The 23,037-nt window shown below is 29.6% G+C and overlaps 1 protein-coding gene across 2 annotated transcripts; it reads left to right on the top strand.

Moving 5' to 3' along the window:
• The first annotated feature begins 2,157 nt into the window (after nucleotides 1–2,157).
• LOC119681149 (calcyphosin-like protein) lies at nucleotides 2,158–13,020 on the top strand. Of its 2 annotated transcripts, none has more exons than XM_038094252.1 (5): nucleotides 2,158–2,265; nucleotides 8,918–9,069; nucleotides 10,273–10,392; nucleotides 12,497–12,554; nucleotides 12,636–13,020. In XM_038094252.1, the coding sequence occupies exons 2-5, from the start codon at nucleotides 8,918–8,920 to the stop codon at nucleotides 12,948–12,950; spliced, it is 645 nt and encodes a 214-aa protein (XP_037950180.1). In that variant the 5' UTR covers nucleotides 2,158–2,265; the 3' UTR covers nucleotides 12,951–13,020. The 2 variants fall into 2 exon arrangements, with proteins under 2 accessions (XP_037950180.1, XP_037950179.1); XM_038094251.1 differs by lacking the exon at nucleotides 2,158–2,265 and adding an exon at nucleotides 2,812–2,898.
• Nucleotides 13,021–23,037: the final 10,017 nt, after the last annotated feature.

The following is a 23,037-nucleotide window of genomic DNA, read 5'->3' as shown; positions in this document are numbered from 1 at the left end:
ACACGATAACGGGTTGTTACGGTCATTCAAATAAGTAAGGAGTAAATTTTGTGTAAACGAAGTGACAATAATGCATCGAATTATAGTTATGCATTACAACGAATACATAAACCACAGCTATATATAATTAAAAAACTTTTGTTGTTCATATCAGGGCTTCGAAATGAAATTTTTTTCGTTCTGGTTTAAAAGCAAAAAAAATATTTCCGTTCAGTTCCGGTTTTAACAAAACAAAATATTAATAAAACGAATTATTAAAAAATTATTAAGAAAATAATACAAAAAATAAAATGTTCAAAAAAAAAATTTAAACAAAATATTATTATAAAAGCCGTGTTCCATCAGGAACATAGACTATTTACATAGAATCGCCAGGTACTTCTGTTTAAGGCTAAATGTCTTAATTCGTTAAATGATTAATTAGTTTCCTGTCTGATTGTTCTTCTCCATGTGGTACGAGGCCTGCCGGGTCTTCTATTGCCTTGTGGATTCCATTGTAGGTCAGCATGATAGACCTTTTCATAGAGCTTTCTTAGTGTGTGCCCGTGCCAGTTGTATTTCCGTCATTTTATTTGTACATTAGTTTTCTTGGTTTGTAAGTTGCAGCAAGGATTCATTCTCCACGACACGGGTCCACCAAAATCTCAATATATTTCGCAGACAATTGTTGGTAAAAGACTGCAGCTTGCAGCTAGGTTGAATAAATATTGCAAAAAATAAATATATATCTGTTTTAAGTTTTTTAATACTCATTTAATATTAAAATAAGTTTAAAGTAAATAGCTGCTTAAAAATATCTCTTAAAATAGTTTTATAAGTTACAGTAAAAAAATAAATTTAGTAAGTTCTAAAAGGAATTGTTAATAGGAAACTAAAAAAAAACTACTTTAAAATAAAATAATTGAGACTATTGGTTCTGGTTCAAAGCCCTGGTTTATATCATAACTTTTCCTGGCTGTATCTTCTTCTTATTTGGCAATACAGTTCACTATAAACCTTAGCGTCCCTCACGATCTGCCCCTATTTGTCACAAGCTTCTACTACTCTCTTTTAGTTCAGTACTCCAATCTTTTTTAAATCACCATACACGTTCTCATCCCATCTTGTTCCTAGCATACTTCTGTACCTGGTTGTCATCGGCTTTGCATTGTACCATATATGCAGCTCAGCTTTCAGCTTTCTACTCTTAGTAATTCTTAATTTTGATTATTAGTTCGTCTTTGAAGGGTTTCTGTAACAATTTGGATTGACCCATAGATTTGGCTGTATGCAATTAATTAATAAAAATAATTTGTTCATAAAATGAATGACTATTCCCCTATTTTTTCAATATTTAAAGTTTCATCTTTATTGAAAAAAAAATTCGTTTACTTGACATAATTTTTCCAATAATAAGCCTACTTACTTTCTGTATTAAGCACACTCACACTACATACAACCTCTGTTCATTTGACCAACCTATAAGACACATATAAAGCGTTCGAAAAATTACTTTCATGCCTCAGTGAGATTGATTGATTTCTTTTTATTAAAGTCAATTTTTCAAAAGATGCGCACTGCATAACTCAGTTCACCACGTTACTTATTAAAAGCAAACCATATAAGTAAAAATTAAAAATGCTTAAAAATGTACAATCGAATAAAAAATGTGTAGTAAAAATTCTTGACGTATAAAAAAATTGCGCACCCACAGCGATAAACCCAGTCATTAAACTATAAAGAGTAATTCGCTTTGGCTTTTATGGATATTTCATTAAATTCTTGTTTTTTCCACCTCATTTTGCATTTTTATTTTATTTTTCTGTTTTGTTTTTGTTTTTGTTTTTATTATTATTTTCCACTTTTTGTGCGGTGAAATGTTTTTCATATTAGCTTTTCACATTTTAATTTGTTGATAAACATACGAGTACCGTGCCGCGCCGTGCAGTGCAGTGCGGCAACCGACAGTCGCTTTTATGATTCATAAAATGTATCTAAACCAAAATTACCCCTTGCAGTTGCTTGCATCTAAAATCAAAATGTATCTGAGTGTATAAAAAATTAAAACGGAACATAAAAAATGACAACAAAACGAAATGTCGATTTCATTATCTACGTTTGTTCTTGTGTCGTACTGCGTTTTGTCATTAGTTTCACTTTTTCATTGGTAGCAGATACATTTCGTAGTAAATTTGTTACCGTTAGTTCGTGTTTATAGCAACGTGAATTTAGTTACTCATTCAGTGAAAAGATACAAATTTTTGTGAAATATTTTTTAATTAAAAAGTAAATGAAACAATACACTTTTATAAAAAAATTTTATTATATTTTTATTAAATAATAATAATTAATATATTAATATTCTATTAGAAAAATAAGTTAGTTAATTAGTTTGTGTTCTAATAAATTTAACGGAAAAATAAACTAATTATTTGTAGTATTTTTATTTTTTTTTGGAAAGTAATAAACAATTTCTAACATATGTTATAATACAAAACAAAAAAAAGTTTAAGATACTTTAGATAATATTAAGAAACAAGTATACACCTTTATTAATAATAACAAAAATTGTTCTAATAATAATATTCGAAACAGTTGTATGTTCAGCCAAAAATTCAATTAATTAAAATAATATAAAATGAATTTTTGTTGTTGTAGTTCACTACTGTTCGAAAAAATCTCTTTATAGAATATAAAAAGTTTCTATTAAAAATATAATAGACACTTTCGTCTGAAAAATTTGACTTTAAATTACAACATATATTCAAAAAAAATTTAAGTAAACAAAGAAAACTTTATTAAAATTTGTTATTAAAGATTAACATATACATTTTCACTAAAAATTATCGAACAATTTGCTGGTATAATTTTCTTCTAATGAGTGTATTTTAGAGTTATTATTTGTGATCATAAAATAAGGTAAAATTGTTTAAATTTTTGAATTCCTAATTTATTGTATAAAACCTATTCCAATTTGTCCACTATCTCTTAAGCCAAAGTTTTTTCAATTCTTAAAAGAATTATTAAAGTCGATTTCCGAAATGGCCTTCAAAGCACTGAACGATTTCGTTTATATCTCATCAATTGTATCTTATCTTGTGGTGTCCTCGAAGTGATCTCCTGAGTTTAGAGGTAGTCAAAAGACACACAGTGCTAAATCAGGCTAATATAAAGGTAGTGAAATGATATGAAATGAATTTTTAAAGATAACTAAACGATAACTGTGTCTAGGATAACTAAAACAGTGTAAGATGGTGCGTTCGCAAGAACTATGAAATTTCTGTTCATTATTCTGACCTTTGTTATTTTTTTCAAATAGCTACACGTAAATATTTTATACCGCCAAATAATATACTTTGTGTAAGAGTTTTGCTCTGTGGAAAATACTCATAATGTACCACTCCCTGATTATCGAGTAAAAATGTTAATGTGGCTTTAATTTTTAAAGAAATTTTTGTGCAATATTTCACTATATTCGCTATATTGATCGGTTGTTGATATGTCACCTATATAAATGCAAGTCTCATATTTAGCTATCTTGCAGTTCGTCTCATTTAGATGAACCGAAGACATTGTTTGGCACTGGTTTTTAAAAAAAAAAAAAATGCTGTTGATAAAAAATAATTTATCAATCATTCAAGAAACAAAACATCTTTCAAAATGGTCTAGACTGATCTAAATAAAGTTATAGGAGTAACGGTGAGGTCACTAAGTGTTAATCGATGACTTTTGAGCTCCAAACCGTTAAAATTTTTCTATCTGCTCTTGCTCCGTTGTTAATGACAGTTATTCGTCGTATTAAAAACTGATATATAATGTAATATAATGTAACAATATATAATGATATATAATGTAACACAAAAAATCAGTACTTAATATGAATGATGAAGTAATTTCAGCCCAACTGATGTAATATCATTATTTCAAAAAGAATAGAGGGTTACGTGAAAATAAGATATCGTTTAAGATATTTGAGCTGCAGTAACACCCATTGCAGGCATTGCAATCAGAAATTACTGGAAAGCTTAGGCTTCATAAATGAATATGAACCAATAAATAATAATATTATTAAGTTATTGTCATCAACTTTGTGTTACACTTTTATATATTGTTAAATAAATTTTTTCAAATACTTTAACTTAATTTTGAGGATTTATTAGAGTAAGTTTAGACCCAAGATTCTTAGAATAATTTAACCAGTTTCTTGCCATTCTTGCCATTTCCTCATATATATCTCTGTGTTTTACTTCAAAGTACAGATAGAATATGACTTCAGCTTTACACTGATATATCGTTGAAAAAATGTTTTTAAGCATTTTAAGTTAATTTCAGTCATTTATTAGGTTAATTTTAAACCCCAGATCCTTAGAAATCTTTATACAGTTTTTTGTCATTCCCCCATATATGTGCATAATAAAGTATATACATTTGATTACGATCACAATAACTAACATTAAAGCTATGTATAACAAATCTATTTCCTTATGTTAATTAAAATTCTTATTTAATTAACAACTATTTTAAAGGTCACCTCGTAAAAACGTACTATTATCTTCATGTATATCAGATATTTATAATGGCTGTATCAGTAACCTAGTAATTTTACCACTTTAAAATGTTTGGTTTCAATTACAAGATTTCTTTAAACAAAAATTTCAATTTAAATTTCAATTGATATTTTTCAGTATTTTTGTTTCTACCTACACCTTCATATATCGATATAAAGTAATAGTTTGTACTACTTACCTATACTGTTCAATTCATATGTTTTCCTTCTGCATATAGATAGCCTGATATATTTGTATCTGTAACTATGTAAGTCATTACCAAAGTTTACACAATTTTATGCAGTGACAATTGTCTGCCATTGATATTTGTACTTTTACTCTCCACATACATACGAGTATATGTATTTTGGAACAATTATTTTCATACATCTTCATATGCTCCAATTCTTTATTCCAATTAACACACTTACAATTCTTTTTTTTTCACAATATCCTTCAATAGTCCTTACATATAGGACATAGTAGTATATCAAACTACTCGTAAATGCGTATTGAGTTTGATTTAAAAAAAAAATTTTTTTTTTTGAATTCTCTTTTATGGGGTGACCAAGCTTTACCAAGCGTCTCCAATCGTCACCCTATAAAGATACTTTAATTTGTGCTTGTTAATCCATATTTGTTTAAGGTTTTGCTTTACTTTTGTAGTGCATTTGGACACGTTTCTGCATATCCGTTGCTCTTAGGTTTGTACTTTTATTTCTTTATATTCGCTAGTAAGTTCCATTTCGCTATTATAGATTTTCTTTGTGTTTGTACTTTACTTTTCTTTCTGTATGGAAACTTTAACTTGCTATCTTTTTGTTTTCTTTGATGATGATTTCTGCTCAACTTGCAATTTATGGTTAATCGATGTTGTCACTGAACGTGACCTATTTGCTTGCTTTTTTATGAGCATTTACGTATCTGCTCCAGCAGGATGTTTACCCACAATATACTATCCTGTAGTGTCCTGTGCTATATTATGCTATTGCTGACGTGTTAAATTGTCTCTGGCTTGCCCTCCATAAAGCCATAATTTATTTTTCGTGTCCTGTCGTAGTTCGTTAAATAGTGCCACCGTTTCATTTGTTGGTGCTGTTAGTGTAACTGGGATTGGTCCTGGTATTTGCTGTTAAATGCTTTTCATTCGTTTGTTTTCCTACGGAACGTGTTTATATTGTTCCAATTCTTTTACTATTTTTATATTCTTTTTGGTTTCTTTTCTTTATTTTTTTATGCTTTGTTATATTGTTTATTTTAATTTAACGTAGTTTTATTGTGTCACCAATATTTGACACAAACAAAGCTGCTGGCATGTATGTGTAGTGAGTCAGTCCTTCATTTTATGTCAATATGTTACATTTGCCAAATTGACTTTGGAAAGTCTTTTTTGTAGTCAATCGATAATTGCTTGACCTTGACTCTTTGCTGGGATTTGCCTAGCAAACTCATCGATGGGATGCTGTTCAGGCTACCGCCTGACGCATTGACTGCAGTTTTGCCAAGTTCTCTTGCAACATTTCTGTTGCTGCTGAAACATGACAATAAATGTTGCTTAACATCTTGTAAAAATGTAACAAAACAGAACATCAAAGACAATTTGGATTAACTTGTAAATATAAATCAGAAAACATGACACAAATGGGAAGACACCAGATGTATTGAGAAGCCAACTACCATTAGAATAGCATTGCCGTTATTAATCAAAGTTCCTTGCAAAAATCTATTTGAAGGACGAGTATTAAATTGTATATCTCAATTATTTATTTATTCTAATTTAAAATGGGGTTAGTCACGAGTATCCTATGTACACTCTTTGCACTACTGTACCACTCACGTTTCAGCAAATAAATAGGTATTAAGTTTTTATAAGTTTTTCCACTATTTTGCCAATGCGTCATTAGAATAAAATACTTCGCGTTTGATTATATTATTATCGTAAATTAGTACTCACAAATTGACAGCTTTTATTCAACACATTGCTATAATACCCACAGGGGCTGTAAATGCTTTTTCCATGTAATAATACTATCTATTAAGTCCATCATTTCATGTCACTGCGAAACCATATATACAGTTTACTACTTCCAGTGAATTATAATACAAACGCAATTAGCTCCCAGGTGAGTAAATAAAATGAATAAAGGATATAATTGCAAAACTTGCCAAAGGACATTTATATGAAAAACGTATTTCCACTGTAAAAGGACAATCGATATGTTATTGTACTACTAATTTTTTCTTAATAAATATAAATTCAACTTAATATTTTTTGATTACACCTAGGCAATACTTTGATTAGAGCACTCGATTATAATAATAATTGAAAACAGCTCACTATACATATAAAGGTATGTAATATAAGAAACTGATTGTCTTATTAAATACAAATTATAATTTTTATCTAATGATATATTGCTATATAACTTTAATAACACATTAGCATTCCATACTTAAGTTGTTTTGATTATTTATTAAAGAATTTTCTTTTATGTTAAAAGTACCAGCTCCAAAGTTGACATGTGTTTGATAATAAACAAATTCAATTAATAAACATTTAGAATACAAAAATTGAAGTTACTAAAGTACTCGAAAATAATAATAGAAAATACAAAATAATATGTAAATACTACTTCATTACATAGTAGTTTTCGTCGAGGGCAATTTGTTAATAAATAATATAGTTGTGGCTTTCCTGTATCAAACCCATTAATTTTATATAAAATTAACAAGCTAATCGACCATAACATAAAATTCTTAGGAATAAAGAATAGTAATAATAGTAATAGTAATGAAAAAAAGTATTAAATTTAATTTAAATATAAATATAATATAAAAAATACTACTCAGTTTACGAGTCTTGATATTTTTTTAATAAATTTTGTAAAAGGAGCACAAAATGTTATTCATAAACATAACTGACTGTATAACCAACAGAAGTAGGCCAATTATATATACCTTCTGCTCAAAAAGTACTCGGATTTTGTAAATAAAAACACACAAATTTAAATTTTATTCCAAATTTATTTTATCTCGATCAAAATATGCTCCTTCTGAAGCGATATACATATGCCAACGCTTAACCCAATCTTCCATACATTTTTCGTAGGCCCGTAAAGGTATGGCTTTTAGTTTCTTCGGCGAAATCTCTTTTACCAATTTAATCGACTCAAAACGCTTACCACGAAGGGGCAATTTGAGTTTCGGGAACAGGAAAAAGTCTCACGGCGCCAGATCTGGCGAATATGGTGCCTAAGCGATGACAGTGGGGCCGTATTTGGTCGAAAAATCGCATCCAACAAGAATTTTCCATAGTAAAAATCGCTAAATGCACTTGAGGTTGTCTCACATTAACAGCTGCTGTAAACAAACTAATTGACAGATGGGTCTCAAATTTGTACCATATATCAAGAAAGGGTGTACCAACATAAAAAAATTTTTTGAAAAAGGTCTGTTACTTGAGGATTAGTTAACAAACAACAAAATCCGGATACTTTTTGAGCAGAAGGTATACTATACATTAAAGAATTATTACCGAAATGACGACATCAGTATTATTTCAACCTAATTACAGTCTTTATTATTAAAGGTAAAGATTATCAAAACACTGAAAGTAAAAATTTAATGAAAAAAAAAGACTACTAATGTGTGCAGAAACAATGTGAACGTCTACCTTAATGTCTTCAGATTATTTCTTATTAGATCGTCACTTGGATTAATCACATTTGTAATGATTTTATTGTTGACGATAAAAATTTTATCATAAAATTAACATTTCTACTTCATATCATAGCGCTGTTAAAACAGCAGATTAATGCAGTAGCATAATATTCAAGAAAGTTTTAGATATATTCCTAAATATCTTGCCTTTAATCTCTACCATATCTCTTCATAGCTCTTTGAGTTTGGAAGTATATCGTTGAAAAAATAGTGCAATTACTGCAATTGTTATTATTATTTAGCGAATCCCCACTCAGGCAGTCCATTGTTCTAAAAGCACTTGTCTTAACCGACCCTTATGCTTTCAATGAACATTAGCACTTTATATGGTTTCGTTTTTTTCATATACCATGGGGCGCAACGATCTTCACCATTAATTCACAGTAGTTAAGGATTAGTTCTTAACATTTGTATCAATCAATTATGACTTCAAATATTCATTATTTTTCTGTGTTTCTCACACTCTTTGTCCACTACCTTTATAGGACCTATTACACCGTAAAGCATGATAATACATTTCACAGAACTTCGCAGGTATTGTTAATAGCGACAGGTCTTGAAAACTTCAAACATTTTTTTATTTTAATTGAGTGCTGAATTAGTTTCAAATTAAACATATATTATATATATTATATATTATTTATATTTTATTTTATTTTTTTTACTTACAGATGGCGTCACGTGAAGATTTTTTTTCAAAAGAAGCATCTCTTATTAATAGTTCGAAACGACAGCTGGCCAATGGACGTGACAAAGATCCAATCGATAAGCTTCGTTTGCTTTGTTTCAGTCGTGGTGCCACCGGAATTTTGGGCTTAGCTAGGTAAAAAAATAATAAATATATATAACACTTAAATTGATATATAACTACGTTATATGTATATTTATTAAATAATAATATAAATATTATCCTATATAAATATAATAAATAACGATATCTACTAATGTCAAAAAAGACTTAAATGCCATTAGAGATAAGACTTACCATACGGTGATAGTTGAATTTAACCCTTCGTCAATATATACAATAGTAACGAAAAGTGTATGCTAGTTGTGGCGAAATAATTTTATAGGGCAATTACGAAAGATATATGTTTTCAGAATATATTAATATTTTGAAAAAAAAGCTTTGTTTCACATACATACATTGGTTGTTCATAGTATGTTTGATTGGGCAACAAAACTTGACAAATCGATAGTAAATTTAGTTTGTATCCAGATTTACCGATCGAAAACGCCATTACTATAATTATAAACAGTGGCGTCGCTAGGCGTCAGCCATGTCGGCGACTGCCGACGGCCTCGCGCCCACGGGGGCCTAGCAAAAAGTTACCGACTGTGGATTCTAAGGACTTAATAAATATTTTGAACAATTTGGTTTGATAAAGGTATTAACCATATTCAAAGTGTTTATATAGTAACCAGATTCATGTTCACAGTTCTAGTCAGTATAGCTTCGACGGAAAGAAGCTTCTCAAAGTTAAAATTGATTAAGACGTATTAGAAAAGTATGATGATCCAAGAGAGACTATTTCCATTGGAAATTCTATAAACTGAAACAAAAATAGCAGCAAATTATGATATAATATAAAAAAAAAATTGAGTGAGGCTAAAAGTAGGAACATTTATTTATTTTAATTTGAGTTTATTTTAATTTGATTAGCAATGAAACTTTCAATCATGCTTTGTCGTATTAGTGAATGTAACTTATTTACTTTTACAACTAGGTTATAAAGGGGGCCTCGCAATTCGGATGTCGCCGTCGTGCAGAGTTGGTCTAGCTCCGCCACTGATTATAAATAGTTTAATGAACTGCAAAATCACTATCAAAGATATGCCCCTGAGTTGAACTTATTAACTCAGAACTAATAAAGATTTACAATCCTTCTCATAATAAACATTTTATATAAGTAAATTTACAAATAAAAATCATTTTAATATAAAATAAATATTTTTAATATTTTTTTCTGTTACAATTCATCACTACTCGATTTATATTGACAATATATTTTATTATTTTCAATAGAACATTTCGTAACATGGACGATGATGGAAGCAAATCATTGAACTTAGAGGAATTTTCAAAGGGCATACGTGAAACGGGTCTCGAAGTGACGGATGAAGAGATCAACCAAATGTTTTCCAGGTAACTATGACAGCAGCAGCAACAGTAAAAATTGAGTGCACAACCATGACAGGACGCATGGCTGCTTAAATGACAACACTTAGAACATATGAGTATCACAGATGCACAAAACAAATATCTATGCAGTTTATAGTATACACTCTAGCTAACCTCTCAATCTGCTATAGCTAAAATCCAACAATACTTTTATAAAAATTCAAATGTGCTCGTATGTCTAACATTTTAATTCATATTTCTGCATAACTTTTTATGTCGATTTCGAAATGACTGTGCACATCTGCCTTTGAACTATGTGTAATGGCCAATGTGTAATGTGCAATATGCAATATGCCAATGCTAAACGTTACATTTGCCATTGTTAAATATGGCAAAGGCATATATCAATACATCACTACTGCACAGTCTGACAAGAGGACTACAATAAAAATTAAATAAGAAAATACTGATACGAGGGCAGTTTCAGAAAATACTAATAAGTATCCATAGTGTTACTAGTCACAAATATTGCTATGAGGCTTACAGAATAGGTTGGCATAGAAACCTCGTATTAACTTTTTTCTAACATAATTTTTATTTGAAACTTTTCTACTACAAATGTATGGTTTTGAGTTCAATAGCTTTTTCAAGTGTTCAATATTTCCCTTTTCCATGCATTTTTTTTTTATATTTGCTATTCATGGTATTCAGTTCTGTGCCATTCTTAATTATTCATGCACAAAAATTTAATGAATTTTTAAAAAAATTTTTCATTTTAATAAATATTTTAATATTTTACTATAACGCTTTTATGTTGATTCTTATGCACTACTTGTATGAGATATACCTAAAATCGAAAAGAGAAAGCCTTTAAATATATCAATGCTCACAACTACGATTGTATAAAAATTTAAAAAAAATACATGTACATTTTTTTTGTGTCATTGTATATATATGGCTATTATATATAGTATTACTATTCTTTCACATCTATTATCAAAAGTATTTAGGCTGGTACGTTATTCAATACTCTTAATCGTTGAAATACAACGTTACTGAGTTACAAGCTCTATTGGTAACCATTTATTTTTGCTATATAACAAAATGAAAAAATACAGCATTTTTTGCTTTAATTAAGCACTTTTAAATATCAATAATAAACAAATTAATGTATAAAAAATTAATTAATTTATGTATGTATTTTCCATACTTTAAAGATGCTGGGAAAAAACACCAGCATTTTTCAAGCGGAAATTTAGTAAATATTTAAGTGTGTTAAAGAATGCCTTGATAAGCTAAATCTCTTCAGCGACTCAAATAAGGCATTGATTCTCTGATTACTAAGACATATTGGTGCACGTAGAAATGAATAAACAGACAAACCAGTGAAGAAAGTAGGAACCACAACGATGTTGAGGCCAGAACCATTCTGTGGTTTAGGACATAGTATCTTCCTTTCTGTCGTTTACCCTCCTTACTTTTGAACTGATAAACTATATATTAATTAGTTAATATAAAATATCTTATATTTCATCTAATAACTTTAGAAGCTTACTAAACTAAATAAAATGGGTGCGTTGTATATTGTATGCAATGTAAAGGATAACGCATCTTTCATTTTTAATGTAACCTATTTGTTAATCTGTCTAGGCACTAATTCTAACTTCGACATAAATGATATGAAATGAATCGCTTTCCTTTGGACTCTTTTTAGTGTGATTCTCTTAAGAATAAATGTTACGTTAAACATCTAGAGACAATTAATGCTTGAAATATGCATTTAAAGTTGACATTGATAAACTAAGCAATCGAAAATATACTGACAAATTAGGTTCATAAATAGAAGGGATACTATAAAATCACCCATCGGAGTCATTGGAGTGATGTTTTCCATGTTTACAGACAAAGTGTACTCAAATACACTTCAAATAAGGCTATATATTTTGTAAAATATCTATGAATACGTTTCAAATTTTTAAATTACTCACATTTTATATTAAGTTTTAAAAAATTGTGATGCAGTGAATCTTAAGACCTCACAAAGCATACTACACATACTATATCAATTGATAAGTTATAAGTACTATAATTAAATATGGTATGCTAAGCTCAAAATCTTAACTTTCAGATTTGATGAGAACAATGATGGCACAATTAATATGACAGAGTTCTTACTTAAATTAAGGGTAAGTATATTCATTGAAATTCAGTAGAAATTAATAGTGGTATAAATTTTGATACAATAATCATATCCATTTACTTTGAAGCCACCAATGTCCAATGCACGCCTGAATATAATAAACAAAGCTTTTGAAAAAATGGATAGAACTGGTGATGGGATCATAACGATCGATGATTTGAAGACAGTATACTCAGTTAAGGATCATCCAAAATATTTAAGTGGTGAAATGACAGAAACCGAGATATTGACACAATTTCTGAACAATTTTGAAGGTGAAAACGGCAATCGTGATGGTAAGGTGACAAAAGAGGAGTTTGTGAACTATTATAGCTCAATCAGTGCATCTATCGATCATGACGCCTATTTTGATTTAGTCATGAGACGAGGTTATAAGTTGTAAACATTACAAACAAATTAATATATATTTCTATTAATTTTTTTAATATATTTAACAACTCATGAAGCAATGAGTAAAGTTAATTTATAAACGACACTTCTATTGTTGAATCATACAAAAAAAAAACTAAAACTTAAATAAAAAATTTAAACTTTCACAATCAGCTCTCATATAATAAATTTTAGCTAGGGTAGCGCAACAAATTTTTTCTATAAAAGTCTCTGGAACAAAATTGATAGTTTTTTTTAATAACAAATTTATATATTAAATATTTTTCGTTTATAAAATTATTTATAAATTACGCACATCACAAAAACCGGACTAAAATATTAAAAAAAAAAATACAACTGTAAAATAAAACTTATCTATTTGTTTTTGTAAACTTGATATAAAATTTTGCTCAATTACGGGTATTAATTAAACATAAATATTTTTTAATTTTAAATCAAATACATGGCAAAGCACGCATGTAGTATGTATATTAAAAAAAAATACTTTAAAATGTTTTAATAAATCGTTCAATTCACAAAGAAATATATGTGAAATATTAATAAACATTTATGTACACACTCTGTCGAATAAATAAATTTTAACTCAATTACATGAATATATTTTAGTCCTTTCAATTGGTTTGGGAAACGTATGAAATTCCTCACTTTTTATCAAACGAAATCAATTTACACACATTAAAAATACAAAAAAAAATTAATTTATTGGCATAAATAGTTCATTAAATTTATATGACTATATATAATATTGACGTATATTATTGAATATATTCATAAATATATTTTTTTATTAGTCTGTTAGTTGTTGTGTCTGCACAGTGTTTTCGCATGTAACGCCAATAATAATTTTTTATATTTAATTAACTATTTAAATAATACCACAGAGGAGTCTCCTTTCAAATATTGACAATATGACATACAAACATATGTATAAAATTGTAACTTTATATATATATAAATTTATTTGTATTATTATTATGTTGAAGCTCTTTGAGCCAGTGCACTTGAGCACTTTTACTCTTTCTTAACTCAAGGTATTTTCAAAACCCCTCTTTACGCCTTGACTATATTATTGTTTATCACTTCATCAGACTAAGCAATAATTGACCTCAGATCTGCATACCTTCCCTATACCTCTGTATTTACTATATATATGAATATATACTGGAGATACAATGCAGAACGAAATGGATTCAGTACTTTTTAATCTGATAACTTTCTTTTTAATTATTAAAGCTGAGATGTAAAATTAAGTAATTAGAATATTGTATTTAATTAAATTAAGTCTTCTTTAGGTTAAAAACCCAAAGTTAATATAAAGAATAATTTCCTTTAACTTACAATATCAATATTGTTGCAACTGAATTTTCTACCAAAACGAAGTTTCTGTCGATAGTAACCAAAAAGTCGATCATCCGATTGGTGGTCGTATCAAGAGTAACTGTACTTTCGAGGTTGAAAACAAAAAAAAAATATTATCTATCTTAATGCCGCCATAATGAACACCCAGACAATAATATCAGGAAATGGATTCAGTACTTTTTAATCTGATAACTTTCTTTTTAATTATTAAAGCTGAGATGTAAAATTAAGTAATTAGAATATTGTATTTAATTATATTAAGTCTTCTTTGGGTTAAAAACCCAAAGTTAATATAAAGAAGAATTTCCTTTAACTTACAATATCAATATTGTTGTAACTGAATTTTCTACCAAAACGAAGTTTCTGTCGATAATAACCAAATAGTCGATCATCCGATTGGTGGTCGTATCGAGAGTAACTGTACTTTCGAGGTTGAAAACAAAAAAAAAATATTATCTATCTTAATGCCGCCATAATGAACACCCAGACAATAATATCACCCAGAAAAACAATCGAAAAATTACTATTATCAAAAGGTGCAATTATACGTTCAATCGAACTTAATCTATGGATAACTCTCTTGACTGAAAAACTTAGGATGTTAGAATTTACCCGTGAAGCTGAACGTTCGAACAGAAAAAAGAATCTGCAGTGGATGACTTTTAAAGAAATTATTTGGTAAGATATTTTGTCCTCAGTAGGTGAGTAACGATTAAATCATTCGAATAAGTTAACGACTATTTTCTCAAGATATTGATGATTAGCTATTGAATATTTATTGAATTCACTGGTATTGTCGTGTCTTGAGAATGAAAGACGTCGCTATACTAGAAAGAGTTTTTAAATCGAAAGTAAACAGAAAAAGAAGCAGCACTGGAAGTTTTTTAGAAAAATTGTTTGATATGATCTTTTACATAAATATTATTTTTTGTTTTTTTATATTCGAAATAGATTTCTTGTGAGAAGATGTAAATATATTAAATAAGAATTGTTTTAGTTTTTTGATGGTAAGATTATAATTAAATTTAAAATTATAATTAAATATCGTCCAATAATAATATATACTAACACCTTTGCCTCGGCAGATATAGTACTGAGTACGCATTTTTCAACGGAATTAAATATTTTCTAGAAAAAATATACTATATGATTGTCTTTCTATTACTTTTACTTTTACTTTTAAAATATATTTTTTTAATAATGTTATTATATGTTACAACGTTTTTAGTCTTAGATTTTTTAAGACGATTAATCCATTAATAATTAATATACTTATTTGCATTGGTTTTGCGAAGTATTTTACAAGATGCTTGTATTAAAATTCCAACCATTTCAATTAAAGTTTCTATAAAACTTAAAAACCAAACTTTATTCCATTAAACGTATATACCGATATAATCTCTTTAACTATTATATTCAATTAAGTCTGCAAACTAATTAGCATAAAACTAATTAGCTCATTTGCAAATCTATAAACATTTCAGTACGCACGTACGCACGCATATGTGACTCAATTAACAATCATACAAGGTGAGCTCAATTTTAGGGTTGCATGGGGATTTGAATTTACTAGGAGAATTGTTCAAAATAAATAAAATATTAAAAATTAAGATAAATAAAATAATTAAAAAGTAAAGATGAATTGTAAGCTTTGGAAAAAATAATATTATGCGATTAGAAAGCACTTAAAAGTTTAAAGTATGCACCTAGTAATAGAAGTTCTTTGTGGATTTACATATTGCTCATATATCTACTTTATAAGATCTTAAATAGCTGATTTAATTACTTCAGTAAATAAGGAGGATGTTTACCTATTTATATTTTTTTTCCTATGTTATCCTTTGCCTCGATCCTTTACATTTCTGTTTAGATCTACTTATCTGATTCTTTATATCAATTCCTTTATACTCCCTGTTTAGTACACGGTTCTTGTTTCGGTATCTTATATTCCGATTCTTTATATCAGCCCTTTTGCACTCCCTGTTTAGTACAATTGAAACTTCTTATTTTGCTTTCTTATTTTCCGATTCTTCTTATATCAGTTCCTATCTTTTTTAACAGTCAGATAGCAATTAAAGCATTTAAATTTAGAATGACCAGATCATGGATTGTAAAGACATATAACGCCTGATTTCTTAATACTAAGCGTTTCAAAGTCTCTGTTTATTGAGTTTCAGCTATTGAAGAGACTAAAATACAAGGTGAGATCACCAGAAAAGACATAGGATGTAAATATGACTAGCATCTTAATTCAAATCATAATGTGCACGTTATTCCATGATATAAATCCACTACTGCTAAGAAAAGAGATTAAAAGACTATGTGGTAAAAAACAAAAACAAAATAGGGAGTGATCTTTTGTATTTAAGCAAACCTACTATAGTGCTGGGTATTACGTAGGTGGCATATTCCAATAAGTAAACTATGCGCCTGATAAGAAAGACTAAAATCAACAATCGTATTTGTTGTCTTTGTTCACGACTACAGACGATGCACTTCAACATCTGCGAAATCGTTTCAGGCCTGGCCTGACAGAGGTAACAAAAGGTGATTTATTTGGATCTTCTTAACTCTTAAAAACTAGTTTACCAAGAACAACATACAAAGGTTTAGCAGAAGCAATGCTTAATAAACTTTGAAATCTCTTGGCAAGTTGAAGGCGTTACATCGAAACAGATATGTTTCTAAGTGTAGATTTTTATAATTATATCCATTTCTCCATCTAAACAACGGGTAGTAAAGCTCGCCAATCCTTTTTGAGTTGCGGGCGTTGTGAAAGGCAAAAAAGATCTCTAAGTGCGAATGTCTATATTCGAGTATAGGTCGCAATCCCTTGGGTAAATAAGGGCCTTAAAACGTACAAAAGATTTCTTTAAATGTAAATGTATATATTCGATTATAATTTGGAATACCTTGGTTAGTTGAGGGTATTAGAACGGACTAGAGATATCTTTAAATATAAATGTCTATATTCGAGTATAGGTCGCAACCACTTGCCAAGTTAAGGGTGTTACAATGAACAAAAATGTTTCTAAGTGTAAATCTAAATGTAGTACGTATTAGTTATCGTTATCGTACTAAAGTAATCTCCACTTAAACAACGGTTAGCAAGTCCTTGGCTAGTTGAGGGCATTATAACGGACATGATAAATCTTTCATTGTAGATCTCTCTCTCTCTCTCTCTCTCTCTTTATATATATACATATATGTACATATCAGTCCTCGCTTTTTCTATCTAATTTTGAGTAATAACTCATTAAGTTTTCTTTTCACATCACAGTGTGTATCTTCCAAGTTATTTGTTAATTAAATTTTATTTGTTAGAATTCTCGAAGTTTGAATTTTATTCTCTCTGAAACCATTATGTTGTTATGAAACACCCTGTATGTCAAATTATTTGCAAAATTTGTGTATGTTTTGTAGACTAAAATTATGATTACCAAAATTTCTAACTAAATAAGTCTGATTAGCATCAGCTCTAGTTAAATATGCCTACAATCCTTTAAGATGCTGTGATTGTAATTGAGGGGCGTCAATGATTAAAGTTAGAGGAACTTAGATAGTAACTGTAATACATTATTTAATATAATGAAGTCACTTATCTATTGGGCGGATAAAAATTGGAATTTATACTACTTGAGCTACCAGTGTAAGCAGAACGTAATAGCAGTTTAAAAAGCACTTCAACAACTAATTACGAGCTGTTACACTAAAGATGTAAAGCACAAAAAAAAGTTATTAAGTAAATAATTGGAGTAAAATATATAAAATTAGTGTAAAAGAAGAAAACTCTATTAAAGTAAATACAACACTGAGGTTTCTTTTCGTATGTTCAAGCCACAGAGCGAGACATAGGCATAGGCATTTCCTTTAAACGTGTGCCAATGCCTATAGGAAACACTACCAGTGACTTTAGAGTGGTTAAATGCTTTTTCAGCGCTTGGGGTTGTCATGATATGTAAAAGTTTGCAAATACAAATAATTAAATCACTTCGATCTTTGTTAATTACAACGTGTATGTGCACTAAGCGAACTAAGAAGAAGCATAAGGCGTAGCATTGCCAACTACACATACTGAGAACGTTTTTGACAGCACTGGGAACATCGTTGAAGTTGCTGTAATGTGGCATTATTTTTGTTGTATACTTACGAGAAATCCAGCTTAATTAATGCAATCGGCACGATTCAACAAGAACATTAATTAATTACGACTTAAGGGTGTTATGCTCTTTTTCTACCTTACATGCCGAGGTTCCCATAGGGATACATTTTTCGATTTTTGCATTATTTCTGCACGATGGTTTTTTTTTTTTGATTTTGCTGTCGTTTTTTTGTTGGTATTTCTTATTCAATTTAATAAGAGGTCGTAGAGTGTTGATATCTGGCTTTCAACAAGGTCTTAATTGTGAGCACATATGAGTTGTGTGTGTTCGTGTGATTGTTCTTTGTGTGTGCCTAGGCCCGTACTCCATCCATATATGCCTGTGCCTGTGCTTGTGCTTGTGCCTTTCTGCGTGTTGGTATATTTGTACTCCGGTAACCTGAAACTTTTGGCATAACTTTTTGATTAATGAACATTTTCATTTGTTATTTTCTTACTTTAGTCACTTTTTTCGATTTGTTACATTTTAGGTTTCCCTACACTTTTTGTACGAATTGTGTTTTTTTTTTTTTTGTTTTTTTTTGGTTTATTTGTAGTGCTTTTGCCATTTTAGTTTTTGTGCATTTTAGCAGGTCGGTACGTGATCACAATATTATCTCTTCATCAGCATGTCATACTCGCATTTAAGCGTGTGCATGTGTTACCCACTCGTACCTAACCTATGGTATACGTAAGTTATTCAATGTTGTCACTAAAAAGTATTTGTATCTCAGCATATTTGCTGTTCATTTGACTCAACGCTTTTGTGTCAAATGAACTCACGTCGTAGTCCCTACCCTGTCATGTTGCCAAACACTGCCAAGGTATAGTTGAGTGTGAGTGCTGATGCATGTTAACGAGTTACAATGTTTCCTGTGCTAATTAAAATGGTTTTTCATTTATTTTCCCCACATACCCAGCTGCCGTGTTATCACAACTAATATCAACTAACCTGTGAAGTTACCAAAATTTATACAGCATCATTCCGCTGTTCCAGCACGGTAAGTGATACAGTGATACCCTTTATGTGCCTTTCTGACTGTCCTAGTGTCTCCGTTTTTAGTATTCATTTGGTGTGGTCCATTGAAGCGAAAATGTTAGGTAAATGCTGCTAATCGTGCATCTGCGCCTAATGAACGGTTTTTAAGAACTACAATCCTACAAAAGCAAAAAAAAATCCTCCAATCTGATTGACTGTGATTCTGCGTTTGTGTGACAGTCGCTACCAGAAGTTAATATGCTGCAGTCACAAAGCCATATCAGTTCAAATGTGTGTACATCACGTGAATGTGACTGTCAATTGCCAATTGTGTTTTTGGTGATTAAGTTTATGTGGCAACATCATTAGTTCGTACAGTACGTTCGTTTGTTTGTTTGTGTGCTTACTTGCTTGTTTGTTTGTTTTTGGTAATGAATAGTTGCATTCGTTATTCATTATTTGTATCAAAATTTACATTAATTAGTGCGGTTGGCCAAAATGTCACATTCGGTTCGAATGTCGAATGTCAAAGTTTTTGTTTCCATTCGCAGAATGAAAATTTCTAACTCTCATTGAAATGATTCCAATAAAAAAATTAAAAAAATTTATACGCGGTTTGGAATTTCAATTTAATTACCTGGTGATATATAGGCATCATTTATGAAAATATTAGAAAAAATAGAACGTAAATGATAATTTTATATTAGGTGGAACAATAAGGAACCGCAGTTTTTTGGCACATTTTTCAACATTTTTCAAAATTTTCTTTACCTCAAATTAGTTTTGATTTTTTGGGTAGCTTTATATACCAACTGTGTAGAACTACTGTAGTTTGTCGATGAAAAACTTAACCAAGTGAGTTTTAATGGCTCATCAATCAAGAATTATTTCCAAGACCACTGATGATGGACATTTGGCAATACTCGAAACAGCTGTATTGACCATACAAAAAAATTCAATGAATTAAAATAATATAAAATAAATTTTTATTGTTGTAGTTCACTACGGAAACAAATGGTAATCAGATAGGATAAGATCCAGATTGAACGGTTAATTCATCAAAACTTCCCAGTCATTTTCCATCAATATTTTTCAACATGTGAAAGGTGTGATATGCCTGGCTCTATTATGATGGAATAAAAATCCATTTCTGTTGACCAATTTTTGGTTATTTTTCTTGATTGTTCTATACAAGTGGACGAGTTGTAAGAAGTAATGAACCATTCTACATCCAGCTAGAGCAGATTGCAGCAACCAATCAAACAAAACACTCAACGTAACATTTGTGTGCCAACGATCCATGCTTTGAATCGTTTCTGAATGATCATCACCCTTTGACTATGTGGTTTGTATTGAATACTATCATATTCAATAAATATTTCATCATTTGTAAAGATGCATTTTGGAGCGATTTTGGTCATATAACAAAGAGCATTAGAAATTTCAAAGGCAGCTCACAGAAACAACATTACTATGCTTGTAAACTAAATGTGTAGATTGGACATGGAAACTATCTTCAATGCATACTTTAATTACTTTGAGCACATTATAAGACATTTCAAGATCTTAAAATGACTAATTCTAGACACATAGTGGATGAACGTAGAAAACGAGAAAGATTACCAATGTAATTGGTGTATAAATTGCAATATTTCTTTTAAAAAGAACCTATGCTCCAATCGACAGACTAATAGAACACAATAGTGTGCCGCAACGAATAATATACATTTTTAATATCAGTTATACGAAATTCAGAGCAAAAGACTAAATAAAGAAGAAGATAATAGTAGCAGAGTTTAATCCATAACCCATTAATATAATTGAGGTGTTTAAATAAAGATATCATTCGTGAAGTGCCTATAGCACTATAAACTATTAATATTTATTTACAGAGCATATGCAATACTATCCTATATGAAATAATATATTAATAATACATATATATATATATGATATTTATATATAATATAATAGCATAATAGATATAGTGTATAAAGAAAATCGATTTATTCTTACTCTAATATGAAACTATACCATACCATTGATCAATAGTTTTTTGTTTTAAATATAAATTAATATATACTATTACACCATTAGATTGATTAAAGTATTTTATGGTATTTTTGTTTACATTCACTTCTATGGAAAATTACTTCTGTCTCCGGATGTCTGCAAGGCTCTTTTATTGGTGACTTGGAAGATACGCCTCTTGCTTAAAACTTATAAATACCATTTGGCTACACAGAGAACAGTGTATTTTCTATGTATTCATTTGTCTTAAAAACTCCTAGCAAAATCTATATATATATAGTCTGTCTGTCGTCTGTACTCGATGGATTCAAAAACCATACACCCAATCACCGTTAAAATTTGAGAAATTATTAGGTATATCTCCGGGAAGGTTTTTGCAAATTCTTATTAAAATTAGAGTTGGGGTTCTAGGTTCATTTAATTAGTAATATTTTGGTAAAAGTGTATTCTGTAATCTAATTTCCAATATCATTTAAAACAATCTAGCAATCCTAGATTGTTAGATTGTAAGAATTCAGTTTGGTTTTTACATTCGTACAGTTTGTGTTTTAGTTTAGTTTTGAGTAAATATATTAAGTGAAGTGGAATAATTTATTTAATTTAATTTATTAAAATAAGAGGGAAATACGTTTTATTAAACACCACAATTATGCCACCAAAGCGAAGTGCCAAGCTAAAAGGAAAAGAGAAGAACGAGCTTCAGAAACAAGTGAGCAGAGAAAAACTAGGCAAGAAAAAGATCGAGTTCACATTGCTCTTGCTCGATCATTGGGAACAAGTGAGCAGAGAAAAACTAGGCAAGAAAGAGATCAAGTTCACACTACTCTTACTCGATCATTAGGAACGAGTGAGCAGAGGGAAGCAATGCAAGAAAGAGATCAAGTTCACACTACTCTTGCTCGATCATTAGAAACGAGTGAGCAGAGGCAAGCAAGGCAAGAAAGAGATCAAGTTCACACTACTCTTGCTCGATCATTAGAAACGAGTAAGAGACACGAAGTTCGCCGGGTTGGCTAGAATTTCATAAATAAATATCTGTTTAGTTTCAAATGAAAATCTAAACTCGTTGTTAAGGATGTGTAAGTGTACTTATATATATTAAGCTTTTGTTAGTAGAGCGACATAGTAACTACGTACAAATCAATGAAGTTAAAATATTCAAATAACTATATATTAAAAAAATTTAATGTTATAACCCGAGAACAAAAATTAAATAAAATCAATAAACTTCTCAAATCCGTTTCTCGTGCTTTAATATAAAAATTATTTAAATATTTCACCTTAAGTTCAACTTGTGATGCTGTAAAAATATTAGAAAGAAATACAGAACTGATACAAAAAGGTGTTAAGTCGATTTCTCATTTACAATTCGATAAACGTTCATAATAACGATGACCAAGGACTAACGTTCAAAATATTAAATAAAAATTATTACGTTTTTATCCTTTTTCAATGACGTTCTCACTCGTATTTCTCGATGACTTTGAGATCAAATGCTGATTGTAAGATTTTCGTATTGATTTCCTTTCAATTTGGCTGTTGCTTGATTGTGATTTTTATATTTTTCAG

The sequence above is a fragment of the Teleopsis dalmanni genome, chromosome 2 (assembly GCF_002237135.1).
Source record: "Teleopsis dalmanni isolate 2A chromosome 2, ASM223713v2, whole genome shotgun sequence".
NCBI classification, from domain to species: Eukaryota; Metazoa; Arthropoda; class Insecta; order Diptera; family Diopsidae; genus Teleopsis; species Teleopsis dalmanni.
Note: the sequence above shows the minus strand (reverse complement) of the source record. Positions and strands in the feature narration are given on the sequence as shown.